Genomic DNA, 19,232 nt, shown 5'->3' on the forward strand with positions numbered 1-19,232 from the left:
AGCATCGCACATATCCAGCTTCATATCTATGGGTTTTCACAGACGGTAGGTTTGTTCGGTAGCTCACGGACTACGGAGACGTACTTGAGAGGCGAGGAGCTCCGGTTCGAATCCCGTGTAAGTACGGTTCGACAAAACAGTTCAAATCGGCATATAAGGAAGTTCAAATGGCACGTTGCATCAACAAATGTGTTTTTATATCAGTTTTGCATTTGTTAACACTATCAGGTAGGTTTAGGGTTGGGTTTGGTGTAGGGCATATTTCCAACACGATAGAGCATTAACTTTTAGCGACAGTCCCCGGATATTTGAATTCTGAACTGCCGCAATACGTTCCTGAAGCAACTTAATAAAAACACAGCAATATGTACCCATATCAACCTAATAAAAACGTGCCAGGGTTCACGTATTGAACCCATGTTTTAGCGCCACTCAGTGGACATTTCTCTTTGAAACTGCGGCGAAACGTGCAGTAAGGTACGTAAAAACGGTCTTGCAGAAAAGTACCCAGAGGTATGTATTTTTATGAGACCAGGTTGGATTCTGCTGTAGCTTTCTTGGAAACGGTTTTCTATGGCTGAGTAGTAGTAGACAAATTAAAATACACTATATTGTGTGAATTCAATGTAAATTACTCAATATTAAAGGAATAGTTAACCCAAAAACTCACCATCAGGCCATACAAAATGAGTTTGCTTCTTCATCAGAACAGATTTGAAGAAATGTAGCATTACATCACTTGCTCACCAATAGATCCTCTGCAGTGAATCAACATTGCTTTTAAGTTTTGCACCATTTTAAATTAGCCCAAGACCAATAGAATTAAGATCCCAGTTATAGTTACATCGGCAGGACCTAGATTGCTGTTTGCAAAACTACATAAACCAGGGGTCCCACAGGAGATGTTTAATTAACATGGGTACATACAAGGATTTGATGCTAGATTTGCCTTACAGGCCCTCAGCTACCAAAACTCCACTTCTAAGAGAGCATAATAGCTTCAATATTTAATTCCTTCAACTCTTTTAATAATTCATTTGTCACTGAAGGAGTGAATATGTGTAGCTATGTGTAAGATCAGCAAATTATGATGACTAAACTTACACTCTTTTATATCCTTGTTAAAGGAGCTGCAAACAGTTTTTGTTTTGGGAATATCACACATAAAATGTCCCATTTATCTGTCAGATATAACCGAAATAACTGTCCTAAAAATCAATGGGCTCTGTTTTTTTAAATCTAAACAGAAACCTAAACAGTGAACCATAAATGTGGTACTATTATATGTACTTTTTACATTTTACCTTTTTTTTTTCCTCGCACAAGCAGTTTCAGAAACACCATTAATTATTGTCATATACAGTGTCAGTCAACCACTGTGAGATGCTATTTTGAAAAGACTCAAAATATAACTGGAAAATATGTTTTTGAACCACAATGAATTATTCTGGCTATCACAAACTTTATTTTATCTTTCCACTGTAGTGGCATGGTTCACCTTTGACCCTACCTCAGCTCACAGAGACATTGTCCTGTCCAATGAAAACCAGACTGTGACTTGTAACAGTTACGATGATCGCGTGGTGCTCGGGACGGCTGCCTTCTCCAAGGGCGTTCATTACTGGGAACTTAGTGTGGATCGCTATGACAACCACCCCGACCCCGCATTCGGTGTGGCCCGGATTAATACGATGAAGGACATGATGCTAGGGAAGGACGATAAGGCTTGGGCCATGTATGTGGACAACAATCGCTCCTGGTTCATGCACAACAACTCCCATACCAACAGGTACACATCTTAATTTTTCTAGTGTGGTGATAAATATTACAAGCTAGGCTTTTGACAGATTTGGTCTACATTATTTTGACCAGGCACCAGCTCTTAGACAGGAAGGGACCATCTATCCAACACATAATATTTGTCTATCCATTGTCAAGCTGGAAAAAAGTTAAATCCATATGAATTGAGCAGTTAAATCCAAGTCTTCTGAAAAAAACAATAACTTGATGAAGAGTTTAATTTAGGCTTTTTATTCATAAAAATCTGCTCAACCGTACTTGCTGTCGATGTCTTCATGAAAAAGTTCATAAAGACATCAAAACATCAGAGGCAAAAATGATGACAGAAGTATCTTTATTTGTGTCCCAAAGATGAACGAAAGTCTTAAAGAAAGACATGAGGATGAGTAAATGATGATTTTTTTTGGGTGAAGGAATATTGCTTTTAAGTGCACATGGGAAACATTAGGGAATGATAAACCCAAATAACTATGTCTGAATTCAAAACTATGAAAAATATGAATTTATATAACTTATTTATAAATGGTATCACAACAAAATGTGAGGCAAACTGTGAAAGTTGTTTGATTAACACTAATCTCTACAGCCTTGCTTTCTGATTTTTTGGGTGATATTAGATACAGGCACTTGAAAAAGCAGAGAAGTCAAGATATTAAGGAATCATTTTTGAAGCAAAGAGGAGATTTCATTACTACAGATTTTATAACATTTTACATCTCATTCTTGGATGCTAAGGATATAAATGAAAATTATTGAGTTGATTAAAGACTTGCTCACCAATAGATCCTCTGCAGTGAATGGGTGCCGTCAGAATGAGAGTCCAAACAGCTGATAAAAACATCACAATAATCTACACATAATCCACACCACTCCAGTCCATCAATTAACATCTTTGTAAGAAACAAATGGTTTATTAAGACATTTTAACTACAAACTTTTGCTAAAATGAGAGTCATCTATCCATTATATTGCTTTCTCAAGTGAAAAATTAGTCTCGTCTGAATCAAGAGATAAAAATGCAGCAATTAAGCACCGTTTACTATTTTTATTTAAAATTCATTTCATGTTTAGCAAAATGGCATACGCACAAACTACTTTGAAGGGCATAAAAACACTTTTCCAAAATTGAGAAGCACAGTGGAAATATATATATATGATGTCTTCATGAAAAAGTTCATAAAGACATCAAAACATCAGAGGCAAAAATGATGACAGAAGTATCTTTATTTGTGTCCCAAAGATGAACGAAAGTCTTAAAGAAAGACATGAGGATGAGTAAATGATGATTTTTTTTGGGTGAAGGAATATTGCTTTTAAGTGCACATGGGAAACATTAGGGAATGATAAACCCAAATAACTATGTCTGAATTCAAAACTATGAAAAATATGAATTTATATAACTTATTTATAAATGGTATCACAACAAAATGTGAGGCAAACTGTGAAAGTTGTTTGATTAACACTAATCTCTACAGCCTTGCTTTCTGATTTTTTGGGTGATATTAGATACAGGCACTTGAAAAAGCAGAGAAGTCAAGATATTAAGGAATCATTTTTGAAGCAAAGAGGAGATTTCATTACTACAGATTTTATAACATTTTACATCTCATTCTTGGATGCTAAGGATATAAATGAAAATTATTGAGTTGATTAAAGTACTGTACAGCCTTCCTTTAGCTCAAACAGTAGAGCATGGTGGGTTCAATTCCCAGGGAAAGCAAAAACTGATAGAATGTGTACCTTAAATGCAATGTAAGGGGCTGTTCACACAGAACATGTTTTCCCATTCCACTGTTTCTATGCAAACAAGCGCTAGACGGACGTGTTTGACCATTGCAATTGTGTTTTGTGTCTTTTGCAGTGTCTTTCTCATGCCACAGCGTACTAAAAACGCAGCACTTAAGTTAAAATAAGTTACATTTTTAAGAAACGAGTTTCGAAACCTTGCATTGTTCAACTATTCCAATGTCCACGTCTCACGCTTTTTGAATAGTCACTTAGTCACTTTGGATAAAAAAATCTGGCAAACACATAGATGTAAACTTACTAAAATATTATAAATGGAAGAGCAAGATAAGCAGGACAACAACACATTTACATTTACATTTAGTCATTTAGCAGATGCTTTTATCCAAAGCGACTTACAAATGAGGACAATAAAAGCAGTCGAAACTAACAAGAGAGCAACAATATATAAGTGCAAATGACAAGTCTCAGTTAGCTTAACGCAGTACACGTAGCAAGGTATATATATATATACGTGTATATATATACTGAGATTACTCAGACTGTGCTGATGACATGCACACCATATACCAGTATGTTTTAATCGCTGTGGAACATAATAAATATTGTTTCAGTGTAAAGGTTTGATTAATACACTGTAGAGCTTAATTGGAAAATGTAGTGCATGTACACATGGTGAATGTCAGACATATGCTGATGCAGTGTCCTCCGGTGAGTATCAAGGACATGCTGATTACAACATTTAAAATTCTGCCTCCGTTTACTGATAGTGAGGACACGCTAACAGTACTGCTAGTGTTACACTTAACAGTCCCTGAAATCTGTGCCTTTTCTATGTAACCTGTTCTGTTTCTTTGTCAGTCTTGGATCCATCGTACTCCTTTCATTTGATTAATTTTAACAGTTTTATTCATCTTCTCTTTTTTAATATATATATATATATATATATAAATACTTTTTTTTTCATGTTTCTTTTATTCTTTTGTCCCTCCATAACCCAGGGTCTCTAAACAGGTAAACCATTCAGGTAAAAGTAGTTTGTAGAGTCACTCCTGTAGAACTGTGCTAGTAATAGTTTTAGTATTCTTATCAGCTTTGTGATAGTTATTAGATAAGAGAATGTTCCAGAAACTCAATGGTTCTGTTCGTATTAAGATGCATTTTTGGTGATCCGTTCACAAGTGCTCAGTACTAAATACAGGTGGAAACATATAACGCTCTGTATCATTTTCATACATCCAATTTAAGACCCATTCACACCAAGGATAACTATTACATTGACTATGAAGTTTTAATAATCATTCTAATTACTCAGTATAGAGAAGTTCACACCACAGCTTTAATGAGAAACGACACAGTGGAACAATATCGTTTGAATCACTTTCAGAAAGATTTTACCAGCTCATGATCCACCTGAGTTTAAAGCAACTGTAAGACTTTTTACCTTGAAAAATCAGTTTCAAAATCATTCGGATGGTACACTGTCTTCTAGTAAGGTGAATGGCTTGTTTTTTTTTTCCTACAGTCCCCCAAAAACCTCCCAAGAAAGTGACTGTTGTGACAAAATATAAGGTGAATGGCTTAAAAAAATCCAAACACAAGGAGTCACATGAGGTGCATTTGAAATGCATGTTAAAGGGAAAATTCCCCCCCCCCCCCCAACCGAAAAAAATAGAAAGAATTTGCACACCCTCAAGTTGTTCCAAACCCTTAAGAAATCAATTCATCTTCGGAATACAAATAGAGATATTTTTTAATAATTTCATTCTCTCATAATTTTTGTGCATCCATTGAAAGTCCACACAACCAAAAGCTCCAAAGCTTCAAGCTTCAAAAAGTTCATAAATAAATTGTAAACCTAATCCATATGAATCAAGCGATTTAATCCAAGTAGTCTGAAAAGAGATGTCACTTTATATGATGAACACATTTAATTTAGTCTTTTATTCACTTATAAACATTAATCTACTTTCTTACATACAGCACATCAAATATAGTAAACAGAAGTTTAACTGTACTTGCTTGAAGTGCAAAGAACAAATCTCATTGGTTCTTGCCAAAGCTCAAATGTGCTTGAATGACACGTAAGAACCAACCTCATTGGTTCTTGTGCATCAAGCAAACATGGTTGAGCTTCTGTTTTCAATATTGATGAACGAACGTCTTATAGGTTTGGAATGTCATGAGGATGAGTAAAACCCTGGTGAACTAACCCTTTAATAACAGGTGGAAACAGGGCCAGTGTTTAGAAATACATGATATGTAGAGCTTCCTTGTGTTCCTCAACGTGTATTTAAAAACGACTATGAGCTGTTATAAAGTTTCTTCACTGCTCTATAAATATAAGTAGGTCATCCTGTCAGACTGAATATTAGCACTGCTGTGATTCAGAAGTAACACACACTGGAGTCTTGAGTAAAGTGGAGTCAAAGCACAGTTTCTCCTCCCTACTTTCTTTACTCTAATCCAGCTCCACTCCAAATTCTCCATTTCCTGCATCCTTCTCATTCCTCTGCGCAGAGAGATCTTGGATCAAAAGAAAACGCCTGTGTATCCTGTGTCGCTGATTCCCTTCATTTGTCTCCTTCCTCTTCTCCCTGATTCTTGCAGGGCTGAGGGTGGCATCACAAAGGGTTCGACTGTGGGGATTCTGTTAGACCTGACAAAACATACCCTGACCTTCTTCATCAACAAGCAGCAGCATGGACCCGTGGCTTTCGAGAACTTGGAGGGTGTGTTCATGCCCGCGGTTAGCCTCAACCGCAACGTCCAGGTGAGCAGCAGATCCACATTCACTGCTCTATAAATATAAGTAGGTCATCCTGTCAGACTGAATATTAGCACTGCTGTGATTCAGAAGTAACACACACTGGAGTCTTGAGTATAAAGTGGAGTCAAAGCACAGTTTCTCCTCCCTACTTTCTTTACTCTAATGCAGCTCCACTCCAAATTCTCCATTTCCTGCATCCTTCTCATTCCTCTGCGCAGAGAGATCTTGGATCAAAAGAAAACGCCTGTGTATCCTGTGTCGCTGATTCCCTTCATTTGTCTCCTTCCTCTTCTACCTGATTCTTGCAGGGCTGAGGGTGGCATCACAAAGGGTTCGACTGTGGGGATTCTGTTAGACCTGACAAAACATACCCTGACCTTCTTCATCAACAAGCAGCAGCATGGACCCGTGGCTTTCGAGAACTTGGAGGGTGTGTTCATGCCCGCGGTTAGCCTCAACCGCAACGTCCAGGTGAGCAGCAGATCCACACTGACCTTTAGTGATCAGTCGCATTGGGATTCAAGAACTGTTTCTTATTCTGAATCATTCTCGTGACCTTCAAGTTGCTTGACCAAAATTCTTCTGGCATGTTTAGATTTTTTTCCCCCCTACAAATGTTATCCTAAGTTGAAAAATTGAAGAGCTCATTAGAAAAACTTTAGGGGTGCAATGAAAATGTATCAAATAATGTGCTTTTTTCTTTAATAAAGTGATATAAGAAGACATTTAGAATTATTTATTTTATTAAAATATAAAAAGTACACTATAGGTTTTTAAATATTTCTGCTTCAAACTGTGTTTAATAATTATAGGCCTACTTTAAACTTTATGTATCTGTGTAATATATATTATTGTGCCGATACTAGTAAAAATCTATACATTTAATAATATGTGTTAAATTATGTTCTTAATCTTTCCTTTTTATGATGCTGCAGCCCAGACAGAAGCTACAAGAGTTTACGTTGAATTAAATGCCACTTTGAATTATAAAGATGTCCGAAATACACTGGGACTCTTATTTTGAAATGTCAGCTTTACTGTTGCTAGCTGCTCATTTATACAGATGCACTGTTACAACTCTCTTAAAAGCAACACATTACAATATAAACACCATAATAATGTATCAACGGTCACTCATAAACAATCTACTGTCATAAATGCATGGTATTCATTATTTGCAAACTGCTCTTAAACAGCGAGCCTGTAGAATGCGCAACAGCACCGTGTTTTTACTTTGACGTGCAAGTTGCTTGACCAAAATTCTTCTGGCATGTTTAGATTTTTTTTCCCCCTACAAATGTTATCCTAAGTTGAAAAATTGCGCTCATTAGAAAAACTTTAGGGGTGCAATGATAATGTATCAAATAATGTGCTTTTTTCTTTAATAAAGTGATATAAGAAGACATTTAGAATTATTTATTTTATTAAAATATAAAAAGTACACTATAGGTTTTTAAATATTTCTGCTTCAAACTGTGTTTAATAATTATAGGCCTACTTTAAACTTTATGTATCTGTGTAATATATATTATTGTGCCGATACTAGTAAAAATCTATACATTTAATAATATGTGTTAAATTATGTTCTTAATCTTTCCTTTTTATGATGCTGCAGCCCAGACAGAAGCTACAAGAGTTTACGTTGAATTAAATGCCACTTTGAATTATAAAGATGTCCGAAATACACTGGGACTCTTATTTTGAAATGTCAGCTTTACTATTGCTAGCTGCTCATTTATACAGATGCACTGTTACAACTCTCTTAAAAGCAACACATTACAATATAAACACCATAATAATGTATCAACGGTCACTCATAAACAATCTACTGTCATAAATGCATGGTATTCATTATTTGCAAACTGCTCTTAAACAGCGAGCCTGTAGAATGCGCAACAGCACCGTGTTTTTACTTTGACGTGCAGCGCTCATATTGGTCTAATGAAATCATAGCCTTTTTTGGTTTGATAGTAATATTAAGCTGTTTTGCAATTCCTGTTTTCCATCCCTAAATTTAAGACCTCTTAAAATGTTAAGATTTTTGTTTTACAATTTAACATTACTTTAAATTTCCTGTAAATAGCTTTTAGTTTGCGCGCATCTATTTTTAGTCGTAAATGTGAGTTAAATGCTTGCACTGTCAAGCCCTGTGTTGTAATAAATGGTACTTTGAAATCGTTTCTCTTGAAAGTAAATAGACGTAAATAGAATAATTTAAGGTGAATCATAATATGAATCAGATTCCTGTGCCTATAGTCATCATCAGCACATCATATCTCTCATCATTAATAACTGAAATGTATCTTTTTCACAGGTGACTCTGATCACAGGTCTGGAAGTCCCAAAGAGCATCATGTGATCATCTTGAACCAATGAGAACAAGCCAGACCTTTCTTGTCAAACAAATCAGTGATCTTAGACTGCACTGACATATAAAGCTGATATTAATAATATTTTTCCCCCTCATGGTCATATGGGTGATTTGCATTTCGGTGTTTACAAATCATTCCCATGTTTACAGAAAAGCAAACCGGGATTGTCCCCACGGGGGCCGAAGCTGGAGTCGAACCCCAAAGCACTTTGAAGTAAAGTTCTGCCTCTTTTTCATACCTCCAATGAAAGATTAGCTCAGTTTCAAAAATGTAATTGGATTAAAACCAATTTATCATCCATTTGATATGTTAGCAATGGAGCAGAGTCATCAAACAACTGTGAGACTAAAGGTGAATTTGAAAATGTTTCAGGTTAATCTCACATGCTACACGAATCTCAGGTTTACTCACCTTTAATGTGCTTCAAAAAAGCATGAATCTGGGGTGCTGGGTTTGAAAAGGTCCCAGTCAAGCCAAAAGCCCTGCGTCAGATTATAGTGAAGTTTACAGTCTCTTCAGTTCACAGTTCTACAAGTAAAATTGTAAAACTGATTGCTAACAGCACACTTCTGCTGAATTAGCTACACAATTTGAGGCATAACTCATGATCGTAGCACAAACAGTGCGGGATGAGTTATGTGCTGAAGTCTAATACTTAAAGGGGTCATATGATGTTGCTAAAAAGAACATTATTTGGTGTATTTGGTGTAATGAAATGTGTTTATGCGGTTTAAGGTTAAAAAAACACATTATTTTCCACATACTATACATTATTGTTTCTCCTCTATGCCCCGCCTTCCTGAAACGCGTGATTTTTACAAAGCTCATCGTTCTAAAAAAGCGAGGTGTGCTCTGATTGGCCAACTATCCAGTGCGTTATGATCGGCCGAATACCTCAAGCGTGTGACGGAAATATTACGCCCCTTACCATACTGTGATGCCGTGTCCCTGGCCGGAGCGACGACGAGGCAAAAACATTAAAACCCATTATAAACGAGGCATTTGTTGCATCCAGTGGGGACATAAGTACTGATTATAATATCATATGACCCCTTTAACGTATGCACAATTGTCTTAGCAAACAGCCCTAAAACACACACACACAAAAAAAACTCCAGGTTTACAGAAATGAAATAATACCTGCCATTAGAGATAGACTGTGCCCTCACCACCAAGTCTTGGTGCTTACTATGAGCCACACTTGTGAATATTTAGCCAGAATCTCAACTCTGAGGTCTCCTTACACTGTGACCGACGTATTCTTTAAGAGTCTTGAAGTTGAAGTGTGTAATTTTTCCCTGTCCCAGCTTAAGTAAACCATTTTAGGTTGATTTAGCAGAAAAGTGTAAACACTGTTTCAAAACATTGCTCTGTTTGTTTGCTGTACTCCTACCAACAACGATTCAACCAATAGTGAGAGTTTAGGGCGGGGCTATCTGTATTTGTGACCAGTGACAAATGAGTGTTGGGGAAACCTGTTTGAAAACAGTCACTATTTTTGTAAATTTATTTAGTGACACACTTACACACTTCGACTTTAAATCCATGACAGACTCAAGCTTCATACACCTCATTACCAGTAAATGAGCACTTCATGGTTCGGTTTATCAGTATTATTTCCATGCCGTGCCCTTTAACGGTTTCCGTGCTTTTTTTAGAATATGATGTCGAAATACCAAGTCATAGCATGTAGTCGGGACAGAAGATTGCGTTTGCATGTTGTACAGCTGTAAATATGGTCAAAACAGTGAAGCGCGCATGAGTTACACAATCATTATCTTGAATTTGTTACACAGTGTGATGACTGGATTAAACAGGAATACAGTATAGACGCAGAGTTTGCAATCTGCCTCCTAGTGTTTGTTGTGTGCAATTATTTTCTGATAACGTAGCTTTGAGTTAAAACCCCCAAAAGCTACGTAACTCCATAACAGCGCTTTTTTATTCTCATAAAACTGGTCACATTAAATGCTACGAAGAGGCACATATGGACCTTGCAATAGGAGATACAAGCCTATGTTCAGCTTATACCTCTGTTCAAATTACGATGGTTTCAGGGAGAAATGAGAGATGTTGTACAGAAATATGGTCAAAACAGTGAAGCGCGCATGAGTTACACAATCATTATCTTGAATTTGTTACACAGTGTGATGACTGGATTAAACAGGAATACAGCATAGACGCAGAGTTTGCAATCTGCCTCCTAGTGTTTGTTGTGTGCAATTACTTTCTGATAACGTAGCTTTGAGTTAAAACCCCCAAAAGCTACGTAACTCCATAACAGCGCTTTTTTATTCTCATAAAACTGGTCACATTAAATTCTACGAAGAGTCACATATGGACCTTGCAATAGGAGATACAAGCCTATGTTCAGCTTATACCTCTGTTCAAATTACGATGGTTTCAGGGAGAAATGAGAGATAAATGAAAGATATTATATTTATGTTTATTATCCTGTCCAGACATTAACTTACTGGATTATGGGAGCAGATAATGACCCATTGGTGATGTAAAGCATGGGATGTTGTTGATATTTATAACACGTTTCTATGAACAGTGTAATTAATGTAAATATAGCTTGAGCTGATGCTTTTATCACGCAGTGAGTACTTAGCTGTCAGGAGTATCAAACAGGTCCTGGCACTATGTAAGTGCAATGTGAGAAAAAAAAAAAGAAAGGAAAAGAGTGGTTAAAAAGTAAAAAGCTGTGCTAAAAAGAAATGTTCGGGGTTCAGTCAGGGCTATCGTCTGCTTGGGACAACTGGGAATGTTGTTGTTCCAGGTAATTTATCCACATCTTCGCACTACTATTATGGCATTTCAAGTATAAATCACAGAAAAAAGTAGACTGTTAGCAGTAAAACACCAATACAAGAACCAGCACAATCTCATGGCAGTTTGTAACTATTTTACATTTTGGCAAATTGGTGACTAATTCATATGAATTTATACAATCTCACTCGTACGTTTTCTACTTACACCCCAGTGACGGCTATGTTTAGGGGTAGGGTTAGAGGTGGACATTCATGCTTACTTTTTCGTTAAAAATAATACATTTTCATATGAGTCATATTGTACAAATTCATACGGAATCACCACCTCATAAAATAGATTTCCTGTGAGATTGGGCTGTAAAATACACACTGACAGAAATATTACACATATTAACATGAGCTCTGAGCATGTTGAGTTCATCACAAGACCAAGACCATGAAAATATGGTTTTCGACTCGGACTTGAGTACTAAAACACAGCTAACATTGTAAAAGTATTTCCAAATTCTCATGATCTCATGTCATGACCATGTAAAGCCCATAAACTCATATTCATATTATACAGAAAAAAGAAAAAGAATGTGAAAACAGTGTTGAAAAGTCATCCTTTTGCCAAAACTATGATTTAGACAACACCAGAGCTCAAATAAAATATTTTAGTACAGCATAATTTGTATTTGTACTTCTTGACCCTTCGGAACATTTCTCCCCATAGACCTCCATTGTACTGTAAAAGTGGCAAGTTTAATTATTGTCTGTGGTAACTACCAACATGCCACATAAGCTGTCCATATGCACTTTTTGCCTCATCCACCATATTTATGACTATCAGCGGGCAAAGTAATGGCGATAAAATCAAAAATACATCCATCAATGGATTTGATCCATAAAAAGTACCAGAAAACATTTTTACAGATCTCAGGTTAGCCCAGTGTTGCCAAGTCCACGGTTTTCCCGCGGAATTGGGCTACTTTAACACTGTTGCCGCGGGTTGTTTTTCATGTCTGCGGGTTGAAGCGCCCCCAATAACGTGATATTCAGGCCCTGGAATGCAAATTTTACTGGAGGAACCCCACCGTAAAATGTGTATTTTACCCCCCGGAACGCATTTGGGCTCGTTTTGTTGTGAAAACCTGGCAACCCTGGGTTAGCCTATACCAAATAACCTTCATAGACATTTCTATATGTTTATTCCATAATCTCTGTATGTAGTACCATTATACGGAAAGCACCCATATACAAAGATGTAATGTGGATTAAATATATGTAAATATCTGAAATGTTTTCTGAGACCTGGTATGGATCAAAACCATTCAGCGTTTTTTCTCTGTTCATGTGTTTTCATGTTCTAAGCCAATACTTGCTAATGGTCTTAATTATAGATGATGAGCCGGAAAGTCATGTACTCTGAAACGGATGAATAGCTAAACCTGAACTTTGAACATTCCTTTAAATCCAGTTTATAATGACTGTGGGTAACGCCTGCAAACCTGCCATCCGCCCAAAAGGATCTATATTGCTGAATTAATTTTTTAACATGTCATTTTAAATATCACAATGGACTTTTTTTGTTTGTATTAAAGCATATTTACAATTTTATGTCAGTGTAGATAATAGAATCACTGGTCATGTATTGAATATGAAACAAAATTCACTCAAAAAACAGTTTGCTGAGACTGGAATATCGCTGACATGAGAACTTGAGAGAGTGCATTGCATATGTATGTTAATAAACCAATTGTACAGTAATGGAGAATTCACTGTGTAGAGCTAAATATGGATATGACCCAGAATCATGGGTACTATGAGGATATTTACTTACTCAACTATATTGGTTGAGGAAGTCAACTTGCAATTCCTGCCCAAATTGAATTTATTTAAACTATAACAAACTAAAAACTTAATATCAGGGGGTTTCTTCAACTGTGGCCACCTTTTGCCCTGTGAACTTTCAGAACTTTTTAAAGAAATTTTTTAACCAACAAATGTAATCTCATCCCATCTCATCTCAAATGGAAATAACATTTTAAACATTTTAGAATATAATGGCCTGTCTTGCTAAGGCTAATTTTATTGCTACCATTTTTTGTATCCTAAATACAATTAGATAATATTTTCATGCTTTTTTTGTATAGGCTAATTGCTCAAAATAACATGACACAATAAACATATGCGGGGATATTTACTTAATTTTTTTCATTTTTCACATGTAAACTGTACACTCTAAAAAAATGCTGGGTTACATATAACCCAGCGCTGGGTTAAAAAGGGACAAACCCAGCTATTTGGTTGTTTTGACCCAGCGGTTGGGTTGTTTTGAACCCAGCCGCTGGGTCAAAACAACCCAAACGCTGGACTTTATTGGGGGCAAAATTGTTGGTTGTGTTAGTAATTTTCACACAATAAATAATGAAATAGTGTGCTCATTTCTTTTGTTTAGATAATCATAGGTTTAGAATTTTAGGGCCACATTTACGAACGGCTTGCTCCAGCGCAAACAATCTTTTGGTGTTAAAAAAACTACTGTCAGGAATTACTAAAGACGCGCATTGAAAAATGAGCGCTGAAATGGCATATAGTCATTTTTGCGGCTGACCTTGCATATGAATTTGCATTTGTAGAAGTGTCCCTTTCAGACGCAACATTTATGGGAGGAGAGTATTTAAAGGAATCACGTAACTTGTAGCCAATTTACTGGAATTTGCGGTAGTTATTGAGATGTTGCATCTGTGTTGTTTAATGCGCGCACTGTCAGTATGGGATTGCGCTCTTACACTACTTCGCCCTGTTTAATAAAGCTGGCCCTTAATGTTTTATGAATTCAGAAAAATTAAGTTTGAGATAAATCAAAATCTATGGATAAATGGAGTTGTAAAAGTACCAAAAAATAAATGAAGGCATGGAAAATGACCGTTTTAATGTGATCCATCATATAACAAAGTTAACATAATCCTTTTGGACATAAAAGTGGCCAAAGTTGAAGAAACACCCATCAACAGAAAGCACAGATGAATTCCATTGTATTTATTCTTTCTTATTTTTCAGAAACATACCGCGCAATCCCATTTTTTTTATTCTTTTGAAAGCACACAAAACGAAGTGGTCTTGAGGTGTTTGTTAAACAGTCGTATGGTGAATATGACTGCCTGCGAGTGGGACCATCATCAGAAAAAAAAAAAAAATCCGTAGTCTCAATAACAGAAAATCTGCCACTGTACCAAGTTTTTAAGGATTTATTTTTCTATATACAGCATATTACCTATGTGGATGTACATTAGTCAGGTGTTTGGCCCTCAAATGATCTCATTATGAAAAGTTTGGAAAGGAAAGACATGAGTTTCTCAGATGAGTCTTTGCATTGATCAGCTGACACAAGACTCAGCCCTAGCGTTGCGTATCATCATCATCCTCATCCTAGAAGGAAACTAATGTGTGTGTGTTTTCGGGGCTCTTCTTCTGTATGTGATCTTGAGCTCTCCCTAATGTGATTTTTGTACGTCTTTGTGGTTTGTATATCAAATACATTGTATATGACATTCTTTTCTTACTACTTAGTGTAGAAGAAAAACGGTCTTTCCCTTTTAATAAACAATAAAACTGTGATCCACGTGTCTTTATTTGTAGTATCTCACCTATGATTGTAATTTTTTTTTCACACCACTTAAATTATATCAAGTTTTTAGCCACACAGAAAAGCAGGGTTACAGCATTATTTATTGTAAATAAAAGATCACTTTTTTTTTTTTTTAAAGATTTATTTTTGGCGTTTTTTTATGCCTTTTATTTAGATAGGACAGTAGGTCGACAGGAAGCGAAGTGGGTGAGAGAGAGAGGGGGGGGACGGGGGTGGGATCAGGAAAGGTCCACGAGCCGGGACTCGAACTCGGGACACCCGAAAGCGCAAAGGCGCTACATGTCGGCGCGCTGCCCACGAGGCCATTGGCGCCGACTAAAAGATCACTTTTACACTTTCTGAAGAAATTATGCATGCCAAATGCGCTGCTAGTGAGGAGATTTAAGTGTTTTTAATAAGCTGCTATATGGTTGCTAAGATGTTTGGGTCTATAGACAGGATCCCTAAACGCTGTCAAACCATATGTAAATGTACACATTAATAAGCTTGGTTAATTGAGCCATCATTTATTTCTGCAGCACAAACACACCAAAGTGAAGAAACCAAAAATATAAAAATAAACAGTAAGGGCATTGTAAATGTTCCATAGGGAAATGACTGTGGTAAAGTATGGCATATTTCAATTTCAGTCAAAATGTGATATTCCATACATATTAAAATCTTCTTGCATTTTGAAAGTGGTTGGGTTTTCTGAAGATTCAGAAACAGTCGCTCATTCACTTTTTCACTTTAACTTTTAATTTCTGAACGTCTTTGGAGCTCAAGACCAGCATTCCGTTTTTGAAGCGTCCAACTTGTCCACCAAGCTCTCCGCTAGATGACGATTTACTTTTCTCAGTCCTGAAAAGTCAAAAAGACAACACAAATTACAAAAACAATGACCTGATATCTTGACTGTGAAAGTGTTCAGTGTTCTAAATTCAATAGGAATCTGGGGGCAAAAAAAAAGTTTCCCCCGATTTTGCTCGTGTTCATGCAAGTTCGCTGCATTAAGAAAAGCTACTTGGTTTAAAAGTGACTTCTGCATTATTGTGCTTCATGCATTATTGAAAATACCTTTTTTGAAATTGTGCTGAAAATTCACAAATGCAACCGAATACAATCAAGCACAAGCAAACTACAACCAATATAATTTAAATGACAACACCTGGAGAACAACAGAAGATGAGTTCAAATCATAAACACAAACCTTGATTTCCCTTCTTTCCTTCTTTTCTTCTGTGTTTCCTGACAAAAGACCCAAAGAAGAAAAGTTAGTGGAAAGATTGCACATACTGCAGAAGTCGTCAAGTGGTTTAAAAAGCAATCATATAAGAATCATTCAAATGTTAAATGTTGTACTTACAGATTTTGCTTCCTCTTTGGCTTTTATCTTCTGTTCTTTTATCATTTGTTGATACATTTTGTAGTTAACATACTGCTTTTTAGGGGGCTACAGAGAAAAGAGTCAAGTCTTGTAAAAGAAAAAATAAAATAAAATAAAATAAAACGTAATCACAAATTAAAAATAAAGTGCTCAGACCAGAAACGTACCCTACACAAGTACTCAAACCCAAATGCAAACCAGTGTTATTTTTGTATTGATATATAGGCTATTGATTATACATTGATATATTAATATTATAGTTTTTGTTAATATTTGGAATTCAATTTTAATTTTATATTTTAATTTAGTTAGTTTTAGTTATATTGTTGTATTTTTAGTTTTCAAGTAATGAAAATGTGGAAAAAGTGTTTTCAGCCATTATGTACTAACATTTCAGTTAATCGATAGAGACAATGTATTAATCAAAGCTCATCACTAACAGCTTTTTCATAGGCTGAGAAGGAAAATACTTGTATATAGAAGGTGCGCTGTGTCATTTACACTAATACTAAACACCATCATGGTAACACACGACACTAACGTAATGCAAATAAACATTAATTTAACAACATTAGATGTAACTTACAACCCTAATGAACATAACTGCTAAGAAAAAACTAAGAAGAAACCGTTATTTCAACGGAAAAAAAAAATAAACCGTGAAATGCAACACAGGGAATTCTGGGAAAGTCAATTTACGGTTTTTCACTGTAAATTATACCTTCTTTTTCACTTCCAAAAACTGTATTTTACTGTAAAATTACATGAAATGTCCATTACAGTTTTTTTTTTACCATATATAGCAGGGGAACTTACCGTTACCCAATTAACGGGGTTATACTGTAAAATGTTTGCAGTCTTTTACCATTAAAATCACAATAATTTTTTTACAGTGTAACCTTAACCATATCCCACCTCAATTGCAGAGTTTTGCAATTCAACAACACTGTACATGATTTTTATTTTATATTTTTTAACTACTTTAATATAGTAGTTAAAGACACTTAATATAAAGTGGGATCAAAAATGTGTAGGGTCAAGGGGGCGATAGAGTTACCTTCAAATGTCTGTGACAAATAAAAGTATGATTAAATGTAAACTTTGTCAATTGTTCAACCAACTTTCTCTCCAAGGTTCTATCGGCTTGCTATATTGTGGCAATGCCGAGAATGCATACTTGTGATGTGTTGTAAATTGCATTCTGAGGCAATTCTTCTTGGTTTCTTCTGCTGCATCTGATTAGTGGATGTGTGTTGAACTCACTCTGGCTCCCAGCATGATGGCCCTGTCCTGCTCAAAGACCCTCTGCTGCTGCTTCTGATACCCCGACAGCCCAAACTTGTGAACCTCAAACCGAGCCTGCGAAGGACACACACACACACACACATCATGGCGAGTTCATGTGATATTCGAGAAACAAGTGGCTTATCATACTACAAATGAGATTCGGCCAAGGAAGTTACTGACTTGGAACTGTATACACATAAGCAGTTTAAAAAACAGCACGCTGTATTCAAAACACGAGAGACAAAGGTGACATGAGCGAAATGGTGTTTTACCCTATTAAGCATAAATATACCGTCACAGAACCTCATAAATGACTGATTTGGATTGCTCTACATGCAGAAACTCCATGATGCCTACAATGAAATAATGCTGCACTGCAACTGAATTCAAGAGTTCGACCTTAGCATGTTTCTAATCTAACAATGCAGTCGCAATATTCTAAAAACACACAGCAAACAAATTTGGAGTCTTTTTTTTTATTTTTATTGTTGATACTTTCCAGCAGGGGTTTCTCTGGCCTTCGTGGTCCACTTTCCTGCAGAGTTTAGCTCTAACCCTGATCAAACACACCTGAACAAGATCATCAAGTTCTTCAAGATTACTACAACCAGAGATTCACATACTTCCATACACTATAGTATTCAAAAAAACAGTATGTGAGGTGAGTAGTATGTAAGAATTCATAGTATTCGAAAAACAGTAGGTGAAAAGTACTTTTTTTAATGGTCGCAAGGTAAATTCAAATGAAGAACCTACTCAGACGGTATGTGATTTCAGACGCACCAATGGTCTTATTATTGGGAGATACAGCGAATCTACTCGAAATATTAGCCAATAGATTATCGAATCATTAAATGATGAGCGGTTTTCCCACAAAAGCAGTTTTTTTCAGCCTAGTGAAGCCTCATCTCCATTGACATCCCTTAAAAAAAAAACGGCCTCAGGTCTCCCTATCTGCGCATGCGTTACACTTTTTTTTTTTTTTTGCACGCTTGCAGGCGAGTTTGATCAGGGTTGGAGCTAAACTCTGCAGAAAAATGGATCTTGAGGGAAAGTTTGCATTCGATTGTAAAAAAGATGAAAGTAACTAAATGACTGGAAAAGTCTGTATACATGACCAGAGAGAAATCTGTCGTTTCTCTGGAAGATCCAGTTTGACATTTTGATTAAAAATTACAAGGTCAATTAACAAATGCATGGATTTAGATAATGCATTTAGAAAATAGATAGGGTGAATTTTCATTTTGTTCCGACTTTTAAAGGGATAGTTCACCCAAAAATGAAAATGTGATGTTTATCTGCTTACCCCCAGGGCATCCAAGATGTAGGTGACTTTGTTTCTTCAGTAGAACACAAACAGAGATTTTTAAGTCAAACCGTTGCAGTCTGTCAGTCATATGATGGAAGTGAATAGGAATCACGGCATTGAGAGTCATAAAACATACACAAACAAAACCAAATGAAACCCTGCGGCTCGTGATGA

At 36.2% G+C, this 19,232-nt stretch overlaps 2 protein-coding genes across 5 annotated transcripts in view; one reads left to right on the plus strand and one right to left on the minus strand.

Annotated features, from left to right (window-relative positions):
- The window catches only part of LOC107742212 (E3 ubiquitin-protein ligase TRIM9-like), a 50,065-nt gene extending 41,267 nt beyond the window's left edge, over nucleotides 1-8,798 (plus strand). For all 3 annotated transcript variants that reach the window (XM_016555109.1, XM_016555107.1, XM_016555108.1), the window contains 3 exons: nucleotides 1,486-1,789; nucleotides 6,157-6,319; nucleotides 8,631-8,798. In XM_016555109.1, coding sequence (XP_016410595.1) covers nucleotides 1,486-1,789; nucleotides 6,157-6,319; nucleotides 8,631-8,675 — 512 coding nt within the window. In that variant the 3' untranslated portion in view covers nucleotides 8,676-8,798. The remainder of the gene's footprint in view (nucleotides 1-1,485; nucleotides 1,790-6,156; nucleotides 6,320-8,630) is intronic.
- Nucleotides 8,799-15,345: 6,547 nt separating this feature from the next.
- The window catches only part of LOC107742214 (uncharacterized protein C1orf131 homolog), an 8,673-nt gene continuing 4,786 nt past the window's right edge, over nucleotides 15,346-19,232 (minus strand). For both annotated transcript variants that reach the window (XM_016555112.1, XM_016555111.1), the window contains exons 4-7: nucleotides 17,726-17,821; nucleotides 16,442-16,528; nucleotides 16,286-16,323; nucleotides 15,346-15,936 (exon numbers count right to left, since the gene is read on the minus strand). In XM_016555112.1, coding sequence (XP_016410598.1) covers nucleotides 15,813-15,936; nucleotides 16,286-16,323; nucleotides 16,442-16,528; nucleotides 17,726-17,821 — 345 coding nt within the window. In that variant the 3' untranslated portion in view covers nucleotides 15,346-15,812. The remainder of the gene's footprint in view (nucleotides 15,937-16,285; nucleotides 16,324-16,441; nucleotides 16,529-17,725; nucleotides 17,822-19,232) is intronic.

The sequence above is a fragment of the Sinocyclocheilus rhinocerous genome, unplaced genomic scaffold (genome assembly GCF_001515625.1).
Source record: "Sinocyclocheilus rhinocerous isolate Xijiao unplaced genomic scaffold, SAMN03320098_v1.1 scaffold2752, whole genome shotgun sequence".
Taxonomy (NCBI): Eukaryota; Metazoa; Chordata; class Actinopteri; order Cypriniformes; family Cyprinidae; genus Sinocyclocheilus; species Sinocyclocheilus rhinocerous.